At 45.8% G+C, this 16257-nt stretch overlaps 1 protein-coding gene and 1 non-coding gene across 29 annotated transcripts in view; one reads left to right on the plus strand and one right to left on the minus strand.

Annotated features, from left to right (window-relative positions):
- Positions 1 to 16257, minus strand: part of LOC129816583 (CLIP-associating protein 1-A-like) — a 124012-nt gene that overhangs the window by 65188 nt on the left and 42567 nt on the right. For all 28 annotated transcript variants that reach the window (XM_055871222.1, XM_055871221.1, XM_055871230.1 and 25 more), the window contains exons 3-7: positions 2892 to 2970; positions 2551 to 2654; positions 2128 to 2219; positions 1662 to 1737; positions 1239 to 1336 (exon numbers count right to left, since the gene is read on the minus strand). In XM_055871222.1, coding sequence (XP_055727197.1) covers positions 1239 to 1336; positions 1662 to 1737; positions 2128 to 2219; positions 2551 to 2654; positions 2892 to 2970 — 449 coding nt within the window. The remainder of the gene's footprint in view (positions 1 to 1238; positions 1337 to 1661; positions 1738 to 2127; positions 2220 to 2550; positions 2655 to 2891; positions 2971 to 16257) is intronic.
- LOC129817073 (U4atac minor spliceosomal RNA) lies at positions 3351 to 3475 on the plus strand. The gene has a single exon (XR_008753660.1). It is a non-coding gene; the product is annotated as a U4atac minor spliceosomal RNA (small nuclear RNA).

A 16257-nucleotide genomic window follows, 5' to 3' on the forward strand; every position in this document is an offset into this window, starting at 1 on the left:
ATATATACATATACACACACACTACACTCCCACACATTCAAACACTACATACGCAAACACGCATACAGACACAACACAAACACACCTATACAGTTGAAGTCGGAAGTTTACATACACCTTAGCCAAATAAACTGAGTTTAAATGTTTCACAATTCCTGACAATTAATCCTAGTAAAAATTCCCTGTCTTAGGTCAGTTAGGATCACCACTATATTTTAAGAATATGAAATGTCAGAATAATAGAGAATGATTTATTTCAGCTTATATTTCTTTCATCACATTCTCAGTGGGTCAGAAGTTTACGGTAGCATTGCCTTTAAATTGTTTAACTTGGGTTAAACTTTTCGGGTAGCCTTCCACAAGTTTCCCACAATAAGTTGGGTGAATTTTGGCCCATTCCTCCTGACAGAGCTGGTGTAACTGAGTCAGGTTTGTAGGCCTGAGATGTTTCTTCAATATGTCCACATATTTTTCCATCTCATGATGCCATCTATTTTGTGAAGTGCACCATCCCTCCTGCAGGAAAGCACCCCGACAACATGATGCTGCCACCCCGTGCTTCACGGTTGGGATGGTGTTCTTCGGCTTGCAAGCCTGCCCCCCTTTTCCTCCAAACATAACGATGGTCATTATGGCCAAACAGTTTATTTTTGTTTCATCAGACCAGAGGATATTTCTCCAAAAAGTACAATCTTTGTCCCCATGTGCAGTTGCAAACCGTAGTCTGGCTTTTTTATGGCGGTTTTGGAGCAGTGTTGTAAATATAACCCATATTTATGTTTATTTATTTATCCCTTTGTACTTTAACTATTTGCACATCGTTATAACACTGTACATAGCCATAATATTCCTTCGATACTTTGTGAGTGTAATGTTAATCGTTCATTTTTGATTGTTTATTATCTATTTCACTTTCATTGGCAATGTAAACATATGTTTCCCATGCCAACAAAGTCCTTTGAATTGAAATGATTTGAACTGAGACAGAGCGAGAAAGAGATTAGTCAGAGGAGTAAGAGAGAGAAAGAAGTGAGAGAGAGAGTGGTGAGAGAGAGGAGTGAGGGTGAGAGACAGAGACAGACACAGAGAATCAGTGACAGACAATCAGAGTGACAGACAGACAGAGACAGGCAGAGACACAGAGAGACAGGCAGAGAGACAGAGAGACAGGCAGAGACACAGAGAGACAGAGAGACACAGAGACAGACAGAAAGACAGAGGTAGAATGTTCATCATACCGTGACTGTGGTAGGCCCTTCTTGCTGAGGTCCATCCTCACCCTCTCCCCCACATGTCTGTAGATCTCCACCAGGCAGCCCATAGCTCCGTCTCTCACCTAAGGACACCAGGGGGGAGGTTCAAAGGTCATCTAGAACATGCCCTAACAGGACTACAATATAATATGAAAATGTCTTTATCTACTGACAGAATGCAACTCCCAGATGTGTATATGCTAACACTACTATAATTTGTTTACAGATCTTGAAACAGTCACTGAACAGAATCATTACCCTGCATCCCCCAACAGATAGCACTGTTCTGTGGCTGCCACTAGGGGGCTTCATGTCCCTGTAGAAATGCCTTTGTGTCCATCTGTGCTAGAGCTCTCTCCCTCCCTGACCAGCAGTGTAATAAACTGATTCATGACACAGCAAACGCACCTGACTGGTGGGATCTCCTAGTAGATTACATATGTGAGGGACTATTTTACTGAGGGTTAAGCCTTGGGCTCCGTACCTGGAAGAACAAAGAGGGAGAGAGAGAAAGCATGTCAATGACATCATAGGGAAGCATCAGCATCACTGCAAATAGACTCCTGACAATAAAGACCTTACCATAATATAATTTTAAAATTCCCTATGATACACATGAGAGAATATTGACACATTTTAAATCAAACCTAGGCTCATCCATGCTCTTGGCAGTATGGTACAATTCCATTGCTATCAGAATATTAGAAAGGAGAAATCTAAAAATGTATATTGAATCTTACCCTGTCTATGACGAAGGAATGATGGAAAAACATGGTTAAAGAGATCAGCCGAGAGCTCTAATGACAATCTGTTGTATAGTAAGAACAGACAGACAGATTGATAGATGGGTTATTGAGAGGCCAGGCAGTCTTACATGTTGAGCGTTGAGATGAGACAAAGGCACACTCCCTCTCTGGTCCTGTTGTTCTTGTGTTTGAAGCCTCCCAGCATTCTGTCCCACACGTACTGGGGAGGAAAGGACAGGATATTTGTACCAGGTCAACAATCAAATTGCTTTTTATCACAGATCAGGTCATATCAATTAACATACAATCGAGTCAGGAATCAAAACCTAACTGGGATTCAGGAATGAATCAACAGAGAACTGGGAAGGAATTGTGGTATTGACTCAAGACCTGTCAATAACTCGTCTATGAGGACAGGTTAGCCCAGGTAAGCTCCACCTGTTGGGGGTGTGTGTGTGTGTGTGTGTGTGTGTGTGTGTGTGTGTGTGAGTGTGTGTGTGTGTGTGTGTGTGTGTGTGTGTGTGTGTGTGTGTGTGCGTGTGCACACGTACCTGTGGGGTAGCAGCCTGCTCCATGATCTTCAGCAGCAAGATTTGATCTTGGTCTCTGACTTGGTCTTTGGAATCCCCCAGACGATCTATCAGACTGGGCAGTACTGGAGACACACAGGCGAGAGGGATGGACACACAGGGGAGAGAAGAAAAGAAAAGACAGGGGAAGGGTTAGCATTGCTATCTAAAGGTGTGGAAGATGAGTTAAAAGCTCAAAAGTTTAGTCAAGGCAGTTTTTTAGTCAGACATTTTGTCTAGAAATCTAAACCATTTTTATTTTGAACTCATTTAACCATGAAGAAAGTGATATTTTTAAAGATGATAAAATTACACAATCTTACCTGTTCCCACATGGTTTCTAAATCGGTCCTGTAACCTTGTCACTAGGGCAGATAAAAGGTCTATTCCAAGCAAAGCCACCTGGAACACACGAAGGAGAATATTTTGAATAAACAAAAATACAAAATGACAAAATATGAAATAAAAGTAATTCGAAATAAATAAAAACATCTTAAATTACCTCTTTTAACAACATTAAACAATCTAACAATGTCTCTTCCTTCTGATTCAGTCCAGTATGCAAAGTAGTTTCACAAAGGGTTGAGCGTAAACTGAAATATAATCAATCTGTCTGCTCATAAAAGGACAATGTATGATGCTGCCACTCTGAAACATGTAATATTGACTTATTACACCTTTTGTACAGTGCTGCCATAGAAAACTAATTTTAAAAAGTTGCCAGTCACCATGGGAAAACCATGGCTGATGTAAGGTAAAAGCTCTGTGCCCCCAAATAGTTAGCTTTCCTTGTCATGGGGTGAGAGAGCTGCTCAACGAACATCTAGTGAGAGTAGCCCTGCTAACACCATAACAACACATAAGCATCACCTGAGCTTGTGCCGGCCATGGTGCAATTTTTGAAACGTTCAATCTTGTAAATAAAATACAACTCTGCGCAATGAAACCTGCTGCATTGATGAACACTGCCATCTACTGGTGAGTGTGATAGAAGTGTAGGAAGTAACAGTGTTGCATAGTCCAAGCAGCCAGCAGCAGACACGGCCTATGTTATCATATTTCACAGCTTCCGGCTTCTATATGCTGCACAACTAACAGCCCTCCTTTCCTCAGTTTAGGCTGGAGACTGGTTCAGGTTTACTAGAACACTACCAGCAGCAGGCATGTCTGCCATGGGGGCATAATCCGGATTTTTTTGTTCTCAGATGCAGATGAAAGGGAATTACAGTATTAAACTGATGACAAGCCGAAAACAAAAGGTCTGGAGAACTAAAACTGGATGTCCAGAGGAGAGGACAACATTACAAAGAGCCCCAAATTGCAGCTCTGAATTCAACTACATTCAGTCTCTTCTCTGAGGGAAATGTTGATTATCTCTATGGGACACAAACTACTCATCCCAGAATCTGCTTACCCCATTTAGAACCCTAAACCTAACCCCTAAGCCTACAAAAGCCTTTGTCCTCGTGGGGACATTTCCCCGGTCACCACAAGGGAGAATTTTACTTACTTTTACTATCCTTTCAGGGATTTCCAGTAACCACTAGGATAGTAATACAAGCCCTCAAAAGACACACACACACTTGGTCATCATGGGGAGAAGAGGATGGAGGCTGCAGTGCAACCCCCCTCCCTGCCTGCCTCACCCCCCCGCCTGCCTCACCCCTCCCTCCCTCCCTGCCTGACTCACCCCTCCCTCCCTCCCTGCCTGCCTGCCTCACCCCTCCCTCCCTGCCTGCCTGCCTGCCTCACCCCTCCCTCCCTGCCTCCCTCCCTCACCCCTCCCTGCCTGCCTCCCTCCCTGCCTGCCTCCCTCCCTGCCTGCCTCCCTCCCTGCCTGCCTCCCTCCCTCACCCCTCCCTGCCTGCCTCCCTCCTCCCTGCCTGCCTGCCTCCCCCTCCCTGCCTGCCTCCCCCTCCCTGCCTGCCTCCCTCACCCACCCCTCCCTGCCTGCCTCCCTCACCCACCCCTCCCTGCCTGCCTCACCCACCCCTCCCTGCCTGCCGACCTCACCCCTCCCTGCCTGCCGACCTCACCCCTCCCTGCCTGCCGACCTCACCCCTCCCTGCCTGCCTCCCTCACCCCTCCCTGCCTGCCTCCCTCACCCCTCCCTGCCTGCCTCCCTCACCCCTCCCTGCCTGCCTCCCTCACCCCTCCCTGCCTGCCTCCCTCACCCCTCCCTGCCTGCCTCCCTCACCCCTCCCTGCCTGCCTCCCTCACCCCTCCCTGCCTGCCTCACCCCTCCCTGCCTGCCTGCCTCACCCCTCCCTGCCTGCCTGCCTCACCCCTCCCTGCCTGCCTGCCTCACCCCTCCCTGCCTGCCTGCCTCACCCCTCCCTGCCTGCCTCACCCCTCCCTGCCTGCCTCACCCCTCCCTGCCTGCCTCACCCCTCCCTGCCTGCCTCACCCCTCCCTGCCTGCCTCACCCCTCCCCGTGTGTGTATGAGAATGTGTGTTTATGTGTGTGTATGAGAATGTGTGTGTGTGTGTGTGTGTGTGTGTGTGTGTGTGTGTGTGTGTGTGTGTGTGTGTGTGTGTGTGTGTGTGTGTGTGTGTGTGTGTGTGTGTGTGTGTGTGTTTCCTCACTCTTCCTCTGCCTGGGCCTCTCCAGCCTGATCCATCCACCTGTCCAGTCAGTCTAGCCCAAGCTAGTCTCCACCCCCAGAGAGAAACAGACCCCTCCCACTCCCTACAGACAGAAAGATGGTTACACTGCCTCCCCCCTCCTGTCCCCCCCCCCCCCAGGCCCTCCCTTCCCACAGCATCCCCAGTCTCCCCCTGGCTCAGGGCTGATAAACATAGTAGGGATTTCTCCCTTCATCATGGCTGCTCTACACTTCATTTCAACATGGCCTTCTATTATATTGCTCCTCTCCCTGACGTTCTGAGACAAGCTAGCAGACTGTCTGGGACTGTTGTTCTACTTTCCCTGCATTCAGGTTCATTGTTCACCTTGGCTGACTAGTGAGGAGCAGAGTATGGATCTCCACCCGGAGATCCAGGACACTGAGGCTGGTAGCCATCCTGTCTGATGACACACAGGTAAAAAAAGCTCACCTCAGTCCCTGTGGGAACCTCGTCCCCAATAAACCTGCAGTTCTGCATCTCTTTCTCTACAGTACTGTAGCCATTCGTAGCATACAGTGGCATCATTGCCATCAGCTGGCTGAGAGGACGAACAACGCCGGAAAATCTATGACAAGCAGAACCTAAAGTCCTACACACAGTAGATCTCTATATGACATGGATAAACAAGGAAGGGGACATTAGATGATTCCATGCCTATCCTCCTGGCATTAAGACATGCCACACAAAGCAACAGATCCAGCCAGTAGTGCTAGCTTGGCATAGCCAGCTAGATGTGTTCTCCAATACTACAGGAAGATGGGTGGTTACCTCTCGTGCCACAATCCATTATAATGGACACTTAATGACATCTCATTCACTCAAAAGTGTCTGCTATTCATCGCTGTGTCATGAGTCATGGAAATGAAGGATTCTCCCCCTGCTCTCATCTGATGTGGCTGGAGCAGGCTTAGATTGAATCATGGCAAAGCCCAGGTCTTTGAGACTTTTATTTTACTTCCAGTGGCCTGACACTATACACACACACATGTTCACACACAACCTCCTCCCTCCCTTGTCTGTTGAGACAGTAGAAGGACATATTAGATCAGACAGGCATGGGTGTATTGCAGATTCATTCGCACGCACGCACAGACACACACGAGTGCACGCACGTGCACACACACACTATGGGCTCTCCCTCCCTCACTGCAGTGATTTTCTATGAGTCAGGGGAACAGCTGGGCTGAGAGGTGGCTGGAGGAGAAGAGACAGTTAGCCAGCCTGTGCTGTCTGGACAGACAGAGCCCAGAGGCAGAGCTATACAGTAGTTACCTAACACCCTGTCATTGGTCTGGATTCCTGACCCTAGTTTCCTCCCTTACACTACAACATCAAAGGTTTACCAGCTGGGGTTGGAGTCAGAGCAGAGGTTTGACTGGACTGATACTAAACTAGGGCTGCAAGATATGTGCAAAAAATCTAATTGTTACAGATTGCGATTTGACTTGCGATATAGATGAAAACACTTGGGTGAACTGTTGGAATCATAAAAATAACATGATTTATATTAAGAAGCAAAGTGGAAAGCAGCATTGTTCTTGCTTGGAACAATGTGTTGACAGCAATTGACCTAACAGAACCTCATGCAATCATAGAGTGAATCTAACAGCGAGGAGGAGGAACTGCGCAGGTTGAGTGATAGGGGGTGAGATGACAGAGTAAACTATTTAAAATGTATGCTGCACATGGCTGAGTGGAGTTTCAAAATATTGCGATATGGCTAGGCCATCTCTTGCGATACGGATATTGCACATCAATATTGTGATTTCGAGGTGAATTGGATTAATTGTGCAGCCCTATCATCGACCAGTGCTTGGGGACGGCATCACTCACGGTAGTGAGTGATGCCGATAATATTATACTTCAGCTGCTCTGTATGTTGTTCCTGGAATCCCAGCACAGTGACTCAGCGATAGACTAGTCAGCAGTACTCAGGAGCCTGAGGGGGAATTGGCCTAGCTGTTCTAAAGCGGAGTCGAGGAAAAACTTGTAAACATGCATATACAAAACGCACACACACACACACACACACCAGTATTTCCAGTACACTTCACACAGACAATGCACCATTTCTGCCTCTCTATTCAAGCTTGAATTCCTGGATTGAAAACAATGAAATAAGAGCCTGCTCTTCCAGCTAAACTCAGCAACAACAAAAAAAGAAACGTCCTCTCACTGTCAACTTAATTTATTTTCAGCAAACTTAGCATGTGTAAATATTTGTATGAACATAACATGATTCAACAACTGAGACATAAACTGAACAAGTTCCACAGACATGTGACTAACAGAAATTGAATAATGTGTCCCTGAACAAAAGGGCGGGGTCAATATCAAAAGTAACAGTCAGTATCTGGTGTGGCCACCAGCTGCATTAAGTACTGCAGTGCAGCTCCTCCTCGTGGACTGCACCAGATTTGCCAGTTCTGCGACATTTCTGGGGGGAATGGTCCTAGCCCTCATTCTCCGATCCAACAGGTACCAGACGTGGTCAATGGGATTGAGATCCGGGCTCTTCGCTGGCCATGGCAGAACACTGACATTCCTGTCTTGCAGAAAATCATGCACAGAACGAGCAGTATGGCTGGTGGCATTGTCATGCTGGAGGGATGAGCCTGCAGGAAGGGTACCACATGAGGGAGGAGGATGTCTTCCCTGTTAAGCACAGCGTTGAGATTGCCTGCAATGATAACAAGCTAAGCTCGATGATGCTGTGACACACCGCACCAGACCATGACGGACCCTCCACCTCGATCCCGCTCCAGAGTACAGGCCTCGGTGTAACGCTCATTCCTTCGACGATAAACGCAAATCCGACCATCACCCCCGGTGAGACAAAACCGCGACTCGTCAGTGAAGAGCACATTTTGCCAGTCCTGTCTGTTCCAGCAACGGTGGGTTTGTGCCCATAGGCGACGTTGTTGCCGGTGATGTCTGGTGAGGACCTGCCTTACAACAGGTCTACAAGCCCTCAGTCCAGCCTCTCTCAGCCTATTGCGGACAGTCTGAGCACTGATGGAGGGATTGTGCGTTCCTGGTGTAACTCGGCCATCCTGTACCTGTCCCGCAGGTGTGATGTTCGGATGTACCGATCCTGTACATCCAACTGCGAGGACGATCAGATGTCTGTCCTGTCTCCCTGTAGCGCTGTCTTAGGCGTCTCACAGTACAGACATTGCAATGTATTGCCCTGGCCACATCTGCAGTCCTTATGCAACCTTGCAGCATGCCTAAGGAACGTTCACACAGATGGACCCTGGGCATCTTTCTTTTGGTGTTTTTCAGAGTCAGTAGAAAGGCCTCTTTAGTGTCCTAAGTTTTCATAACTGCAAGCTGTTAGTGTCTTAACGACCGTTCAACAGGTGCATGTTCATTAATTGTTTATGGTTCATTGAACAAGCATGGGAAACAGTGTTTAAACCCTTTACAATGAAGATCTGTGAAGTTATTTCGATTTTTACAAATTATCTTTGAAAGACAGGGTCCTGAAAAAGGGACTTTGTTTTCTGAGTTTATATAGCCTAGCTGAGGACCCTAGCTATAGAACCAGCCCTCTGCTAAATGCAGCACTACAGAGAGATACTATAGGCCTATCTATAGCACTGATATTTATCATGTTTACTGGACATAGTAGTCTTATCTAAAGGCTGACAGTGCTGCCCGAACTTAAGCTCCAACAAGCCTGTGTGTCTTAACACCTGTGCCTTATTTGCACTAGACTCAGCCATTCCCCAGTGCAGAGTTGTGTTCAAATCTCAGGTGGGGCGTCAGGGACTCCAGATAAGCAGTGTGTGTGTACATCTCAGGGGAGAACCCTGGCTGTGTGTGTCTCCACACCTCTACACTACTGCAGCTATTAAAAGCCCTGCCACTGGTCCTGCCTGAGCTGCTACACTCAGCGCCGGCCCTATAGAACTAACACTAGCCTGTTAGACAGGTCACTACCATCCACAGGTTACATTCACCACAGCTCCTCCACCCCACAAAGTTTAGTAGGGAGATGTGTCCTGGAGGTAGAGAGGTATCATAAAGAGGTATTATCATTATAATGTCTATTTCTATGTAACAGATGGCAGGTGTTGGCGAGATCCTCATGGGACCAATCCCTCCAGGCCAGATCCATTTCAGCAACGTGAACATGAACAAACCCATGATGAACACAAACACGCCGACACTATATAAAAACACACTGATATGATGAGATGATAGAGGATTTGCAGGTTTGTTAGCCAAACATCTTTGGATAAAAAGTATTATGCTCCTCCATGACAATCTGCCGGTGTACGAGCGCAGGATAAATTAAAAGCTGAGTTAGAGGGTAGCCTAGTCTCTGACAATATGTCAAACAACTTTCTCACACACGTACAAACCAATAATGTACAGTGCATTCGGAAACTATTTAGACCCCTTCGCTTTATTTTTTACCTTACAGCCTTATTCTAAAATATATTACATTTAAAAATCCTCAATCTACACAAAATACCCCATAATGACAAAGCGATAGCAGGTTTAGACATTAACAAACCTTATTTACATAAGTATTCAGACCCTTTTCCATTGATCATCCTCGAGATGTTTCTACAACGTGATTGGAGTCCACCTGTAGTAAATACAATACATTGGACATGATTTGGGAAGACACACACCTGTCTATATAAGGTTCCACAGTTGATAGTGCAGGTCAGTGCAAAAACCAAGCCAAGAGGTCAAAGGAATTGTCCATAGAGCTCCCAGACAGGATTGTGTCGAGGCATAGATCTTGGGAAGGGGTACCAAAAAATGTCTGCAGCATTGAAGGTCCCCAAGAACACAGTGGCCTCCATCAATCTTAAATGGAAGAAGTTTGGAATCACCAAGACTCTTCCTAGAACTGGCCACCCGTCCAAACTGAGCAATCGGGGGAGAAGGGCCTTGGTCAGGAAGGTGGCCAAGAGTCCGATGGTCACTCTGACAGAGCTCCGGAGTTCCTCTGTGGAGATGGGAAAACCTTCCAGAAGGAGCATAGGGTTGCAAAGGGTCGGAAACTTTCCAGTAAAATCATCTTTAAGTTAGCTTATAACAGTGAACCTTTTTTTGTGGGATATACATAGGCAATTCTAGGTATTTGTGTTGAACCATCCCCAATTCAATGGAATTGCAACCCTCTGCATGCACAGTGCATTCATCCATCACATGTGCAGTGCACTCTCCCATCACATGTAGAGCTGATTCTCAAGATCTTGCACACAAATGAGATGCTATTGAGCCCACACTACTACACTGTCTGAGCAGAGAACTACACGTTTTCTGGTAAGGCTTGATGACATACATGATTTTATGTTAACTAGTAAATACTAACCTACAGCAAAGTGTGTTTAAATTATTTCTAACTTGTTAACAATTTCTGGGAGTTAGTATTTGCTACCATGTGGGTTTTAGCTTGCTTGAGTCTGCTAACTGAGGAGTGTTACTTCACCTGTTTCCGTACATTTAAAGCATTTATCTTACAAATGAGTTTAATCTAACTGCTTAACTATTTATCTGTACATGGAATTGTATTTGTTGTTTTTTTACATTTTTTTTCTAATCTTCACAGGAAAATGCCACGGCTACTATCTGATGTGTGTGGAGACATTTCACTGCAGCTAATGTACTAGGAAAAGCTGTGTACATTTGAAAATACTGTGCCAAATCATATGTGAAGAATGCAACAAAGATGCAGAATCATCTGGGCAAGTGCATAAAGTTCCCTCAGTGCTCACAACAAGCAACCTCTGACAAAAGTCCCTCTACTTCTATTTGAGGTGAAAATTATGAATCACGCAACAGCTCATGGTCCTCCTGAAATCAGAAGTTGTTTTGATTCAATGGAGCAACGTAGTCAGAGAAATGCTGATGAATGTGTTGCTCGAGCTGTGTATGCAACTGGTTCACATCTGATGCTCACAGGCAATGTGTATTGGAAGAGATTTCTGAATGTTCTTCTCCCAGCATACACCCCTCCAACCAGACATGCTTTATCTACTCATTTGCTGGATGCAGAGTTCAACAGAGTTCAAGTGAAAGTCAAGCAACTCATAGAGAAAGCAGACTGTATTGCAATCATCTCTGATGGGTGGTTGAATGTTCGTGGGCAAGGAATAACTAACTACATCATCTCCACCCCTCAACCAGAGCACAGACACAAGGGACAACAGACACACCGGTCTCTACATTGCAGATGAGCTGAAGGCAGTCATCAATGACCTTGGACCACAGCAGGTATTTGCACTGGTGACAGACAATGCTGTGAACATGAAGGCTGCTTGGTCTAGAGTGGAGGAGTCCTACCCTCACATCACACCCATTGGCTGTGCTGCTCATGCATTGAATCTGCTACTCAAGGACATCATGGCACTGCAAACAATGGATACACTCTACAAGAGAGCCAAGGAAATGGTTAGGTATGTGAAGGGCCATCAAGTTATAGCAGCAATCTACCTCACCAAGCAAAGTGAGAAGAATAAGAGCACCACATTGAAGCTGCCCAGCAACACCTGTTGAGGTGATGTTGTCATCATGTTTGACAGTCTCCTGGAAAGGAAGGAGTCTCTCCAAGAAATGGCCATATCACAGTATGCCGATATGGACAGCCCCATCAAGAGGATCCTCCTGGATGATGTATTTGGGAGAGAGTGGTAAGCAGCCTGAAACTCCTGAAACCTATAGCAGTAGCTAATGCACAGATTGAGGGAGACAATACCATCCTGTCTGTCTGGAGCCTGACAATGAGCCATCCTCAAAAAGGTTGGAAAATGACAGTGAAGATGAGGCTTCAGAGTCTGATGTTCAAGAGGTGGACATTGAGGAGGTCCAGGGAAAAGACATGGAAGCCTGAGAGGAAGACAACCAAAGCTTTAGTTTCTAGACTATCATTTTACAGATGCATGTTGAAAACGTTTTTGGGAGATGTGATGGATCATTGGGGAATCATTCAATATTACCTTTCTTTTGTTGTTCAGTGAAATCATCCCATGTGAAGAGTCAACTGATTTAATTAAAGTTCAATTCGTAACTAAATCGTTTTTTGAAATTTATTTTGGAAGGATTTAACAATTTGCAAGTATGTCTACTTATGATAAAGGTAAAAGGTTTATGTTTGTCTCCATATGATATGGTAAATATATCCAATGCAAAAAACATCTGCATTTCAATGGTATTATTATTAATTTGCATATATTTCCGTTAATTCCCATATATTCCCATGGAAAGTTTCCACCTCTGAATATTCCCCAAAATGTGCAACTCTACTGCTGCACTCCACCAATCAGGCCTTTATGGTAGAGTGACCAGACGGAAGCCACTCCTCGGTAAAAGTCACATGACAGCCCGCTTGGAGTTTGCCAAAAGGCACCTAATGGACTCTCAGACCATGAGAAACAAGATTCTCTGGTCTGGTGAAACCAAGATTGAACTCTTTGGCCTGAATGTCAAGCGTCACGTCTGGCACCATCCCTACGGTGAGGCATGGTGGTGGCAGCATCATGCTGTGGGGATGTTTTTCAGCAGCAGGGACTGGGAGACTAGTCAGGATCGAGGGATAAGACGACACCCTAAGCAAACAGCCAACGCAGGAGTGGCTTCAGGACAAGTCTCTGAATGTCCTTGAGTAGCCCAGCCAGAGCCCAGACTTGAACCCAATCGACCATCTCTGGAGAGACCTGGAAGTAGCTGTGCAGCGACGTTCACCATCCAACCTGACAGAGCTTGAGAGGATGTGCAGAGAGGAATGGGAGAAACTCCCTAAATACAGGTGTCCCAAACTTGTAGCATCATACCCAAGAAGACTAGAGGCTGTAGTCACTGCCAAAGGTGCTTCAACAAAGTACTGAGTAAAGGGTCTGAATACTTATGTGAATGTGACATCTCATTTATTTATTTTATTTGCAAAAAAAATAGAAAAACCTGTTTTTGCTTTGTCATCATGGTGTATTATGTGTAGATTGATGAGGGGAAAAAAACAATTTTATGTAATTATTTCCGAATGCACTGTAAATCATTGGTGCACACACACACACACACACACACACACACACACACACACACACACACACACACACACACACTCGTGTCAGCAGATGTTTTACTTGGCAGGTTTACAGCTTGCCCTCCCCCCTCATCCTCGCTCCAAACCTAATCTCTGGGCAGAGTCAGTGACTGAAAAAGGGGAGAGGCTATACGGACATGCTTGGTGCCAACAGATTGGGTTCAGTCAGTTGTCAGTTGTCTTAATGAGCCCTCCACAGCTAACTAGTTCATACTTGTGGCTAGAGAAACTTGTCTAGTGAAGTTTTGTACAAAATGTTTCCACTACCGTTTATTATGACCGAAAAGAGCTTCTGTATATCACAACAGCGATTACTCACCTCGAACTGGACGAAGATTTTTTCTTTAATGAGTCGGACATGAAGGATTTACACCTGCAACCGGACCAGGCCCAAATCCCCGTCATTGGCATGAAGAGGAGACGCCGATACAGGGGATGCAGATCAGGGTGTCGTGTGAGAATTAGTCGGCGAGTGGGTAACCCGCCTCTACCATCTGTCCTATGGGCCAACGTGCAATCAATGGAGAATAAACTGTTTGAGCTCCGCTTGAGACTATACTACTAACGGGACATTAAAAACTGTAATATCTTATGTTACACCGAGTCGTGGCTGAACAACAACATAGATAATATACAGTTGGCTGCGTTTTCCGTGCATCGGCAAGACAGAACAGCTACTTCTGGTAAGACCAGGGGTGGTGGTCTGTGTCTATTTGTCAATAACAGCTGGTGCAAAAAATCTAATATTAAAGAAGTCTTGAGGTTTTGTTCGTCTGAGGTAGAGTATCTCATGATAAGCTGTAGAGCACACCATTTACCAAGAGAGTTTTCATCTATATTTTTCATAGCTGTCTATTTACCACCACAAACTGATGCTGGCACTAAGACCGCACTCAACGAACTGTATAAGGCCATAAGCAAACAAGAAACATACACTGACTGGAATATATTCCGAGATTCATCCAATCCCATTGAGGAGTATACCAGATCAGTCAACGGCTTAATCAACAAGTGCATCGATGACGTCGTCCCCACAGCGACCGTACGTACATACCCCAACCAGACGCCATGCTGCCACTTTCAAGGAGCGGAACTCTAACGCGGACGCTTATAATAAATCCTGCTATGCCCACCGAAGAACCAAGGGTCAACACAAGACTAAGATTGAATCCTACTACACCGGCTCTGGCATAGATTTGGCATAGGTCCTCCAATCCAAAAAAACTTCTACAGCTGCACCATTGAGAGAATCTTGACTGGTTGCATCACCGCCTGGTATGGCAACTGTTCGCCATGCGACCACTACAGAGGGTAGTGCGTACGGCCCAATACATCACTGGTGCGAAGCTTCCTGCCATCCAGGACCTCTATACCAGGCGGTGTCAGAGGAAGGCCCTTAAAATTGTCAAAGACTCCAGCCACCCTAGTTATAGACTCTCTGCTACCGCATGGCAAGCGGTAACAGAGCGCTAAGTCTAGATCCAAAAGGTTCCTTAGCAGCTTTTACCCACAAGCCATAAGACTGCTGAACAGTTAATCAAATGGCTATCCGAACTATTTGCTACCACCAGCAACATACAGCTAGCTGCGCAGTGAAGCAACTGTTGCCCAGTGGGAAGCGCCTCGAAACTAGCTTGATGACACACAAATTCTTCTGCTGCTCTGTGGTTCGCAGGGCACGAGGGTCGTTGTACAAAACAAAGTAATCAGCAATTGGATCATCTCTAACCAATCAGGGTATCAAAGCCAATGACACATTTTGAAAAGCCACATTACACACGTCTTTTCTGGATCTGGACCAACCCATCGGTTTCTGGACTAATCAAAAGGCCCCGAATGCGTTTGCATTCGGTGAAGGGTTTGGGAGTTACTCAAATCCAGACATTTTTAAATGTCACCTTTATTTAAACAGGTAGGCTAGTTGAGATCAATTTCTCATTTACAACTGCGACCTGGCCAAGATAAAGCAAAGCAGTGAGACACAAACAACAACAGAGTTACACATGGAATAAACAAGCGTACAGTCAATAACACAATAGAAAAAAAGAAAGTCTATATACAGTGTGTGCAAACGGCGTGAGGAGGTAAGGCAATAAATAGGCCATAGTAGTGAAGTAATTACAATTTAGCAAATTAACACTGGAGTGATAGATGTGCAGATGATGATGTGCAAATAGAAATACTGGTGTGCAAAAGAGCAGGAAAGTAAATAAAAACAATATGGGGATGAGGTTGGTAGGTAGACTGGATGGGCTATTTACAGCTGCAGCGATCGGTTAGCTGCTTAGATAGCTGATGTTTAAAGTTAGTGAGGGAAATCTAAGTCTCCAGCTTCAGCGATTTTTGCAATTCATTCCAGTCATTGGCAGCAGAGACCTGGAAGGAAAGGTGGCCAAAGGAGGTTTGGGGAGGCTTGGGGATGACCAGTGAGATATACCTGCTGGAGCGAGTGCTACGGGTGGGTGTTGTTATCATTACCAGTGAGCTGAGATAAGGTGGAGCGTTACCTACCATAGACTTATAGATGACTTGGATCCAGTGGGTCGGGCGACGAACATGTAGCGAGGGACAGCCGGCTAGAGCACACAGGTCGCAGTGGTGGGTGGTATATGGGGCTTTGGTGGCAAAACCAACGGCATAGACCTGTGATAGACCACATCCAGTATGCGGAGTAGAGTGTTGGAGGCCATTTTGTAAATGACATCGCCAAAATCGAGGATCGGCAGGATAGTCAGTTTTACGAGGGTATGTTTGGCAGCATGAGTGAAGGAGGCTTTGTTGCGAAATAGGAAGCTGATTCTAGATTTTATTTTGGATTGGAGATGCTTAACATGAGTCTGGAAGGAGAGTTTACAGTCTAGCCAGACACCTAGGTATTTGTAGTTGTCCACATATTCTAAGTCAGAACCGTCCAGAGTAGTGATGCTACTCGGGCGGGCGGGTGCGGGCAGCGAATGGTTGAAAAGCATGCATTTAGTTTACTAGCGTTTAAGAGC

This window comes from Salvelinus fontinalis, chromosome 19, assembly GCF_029448725.1.
Source record: "Salvelinus fontinalis isolate EN_2023a chromosome 19, ASM2944872v1, whole genome shotgun sequence".
In the NCBI taxonomy this organism is placed as follows: Eukaryota; Metazoa; Chordata; class Actinopteri; order Salmoniformes; family Salmonidae; genus Salvelinus; species Salvelinus fontinalis.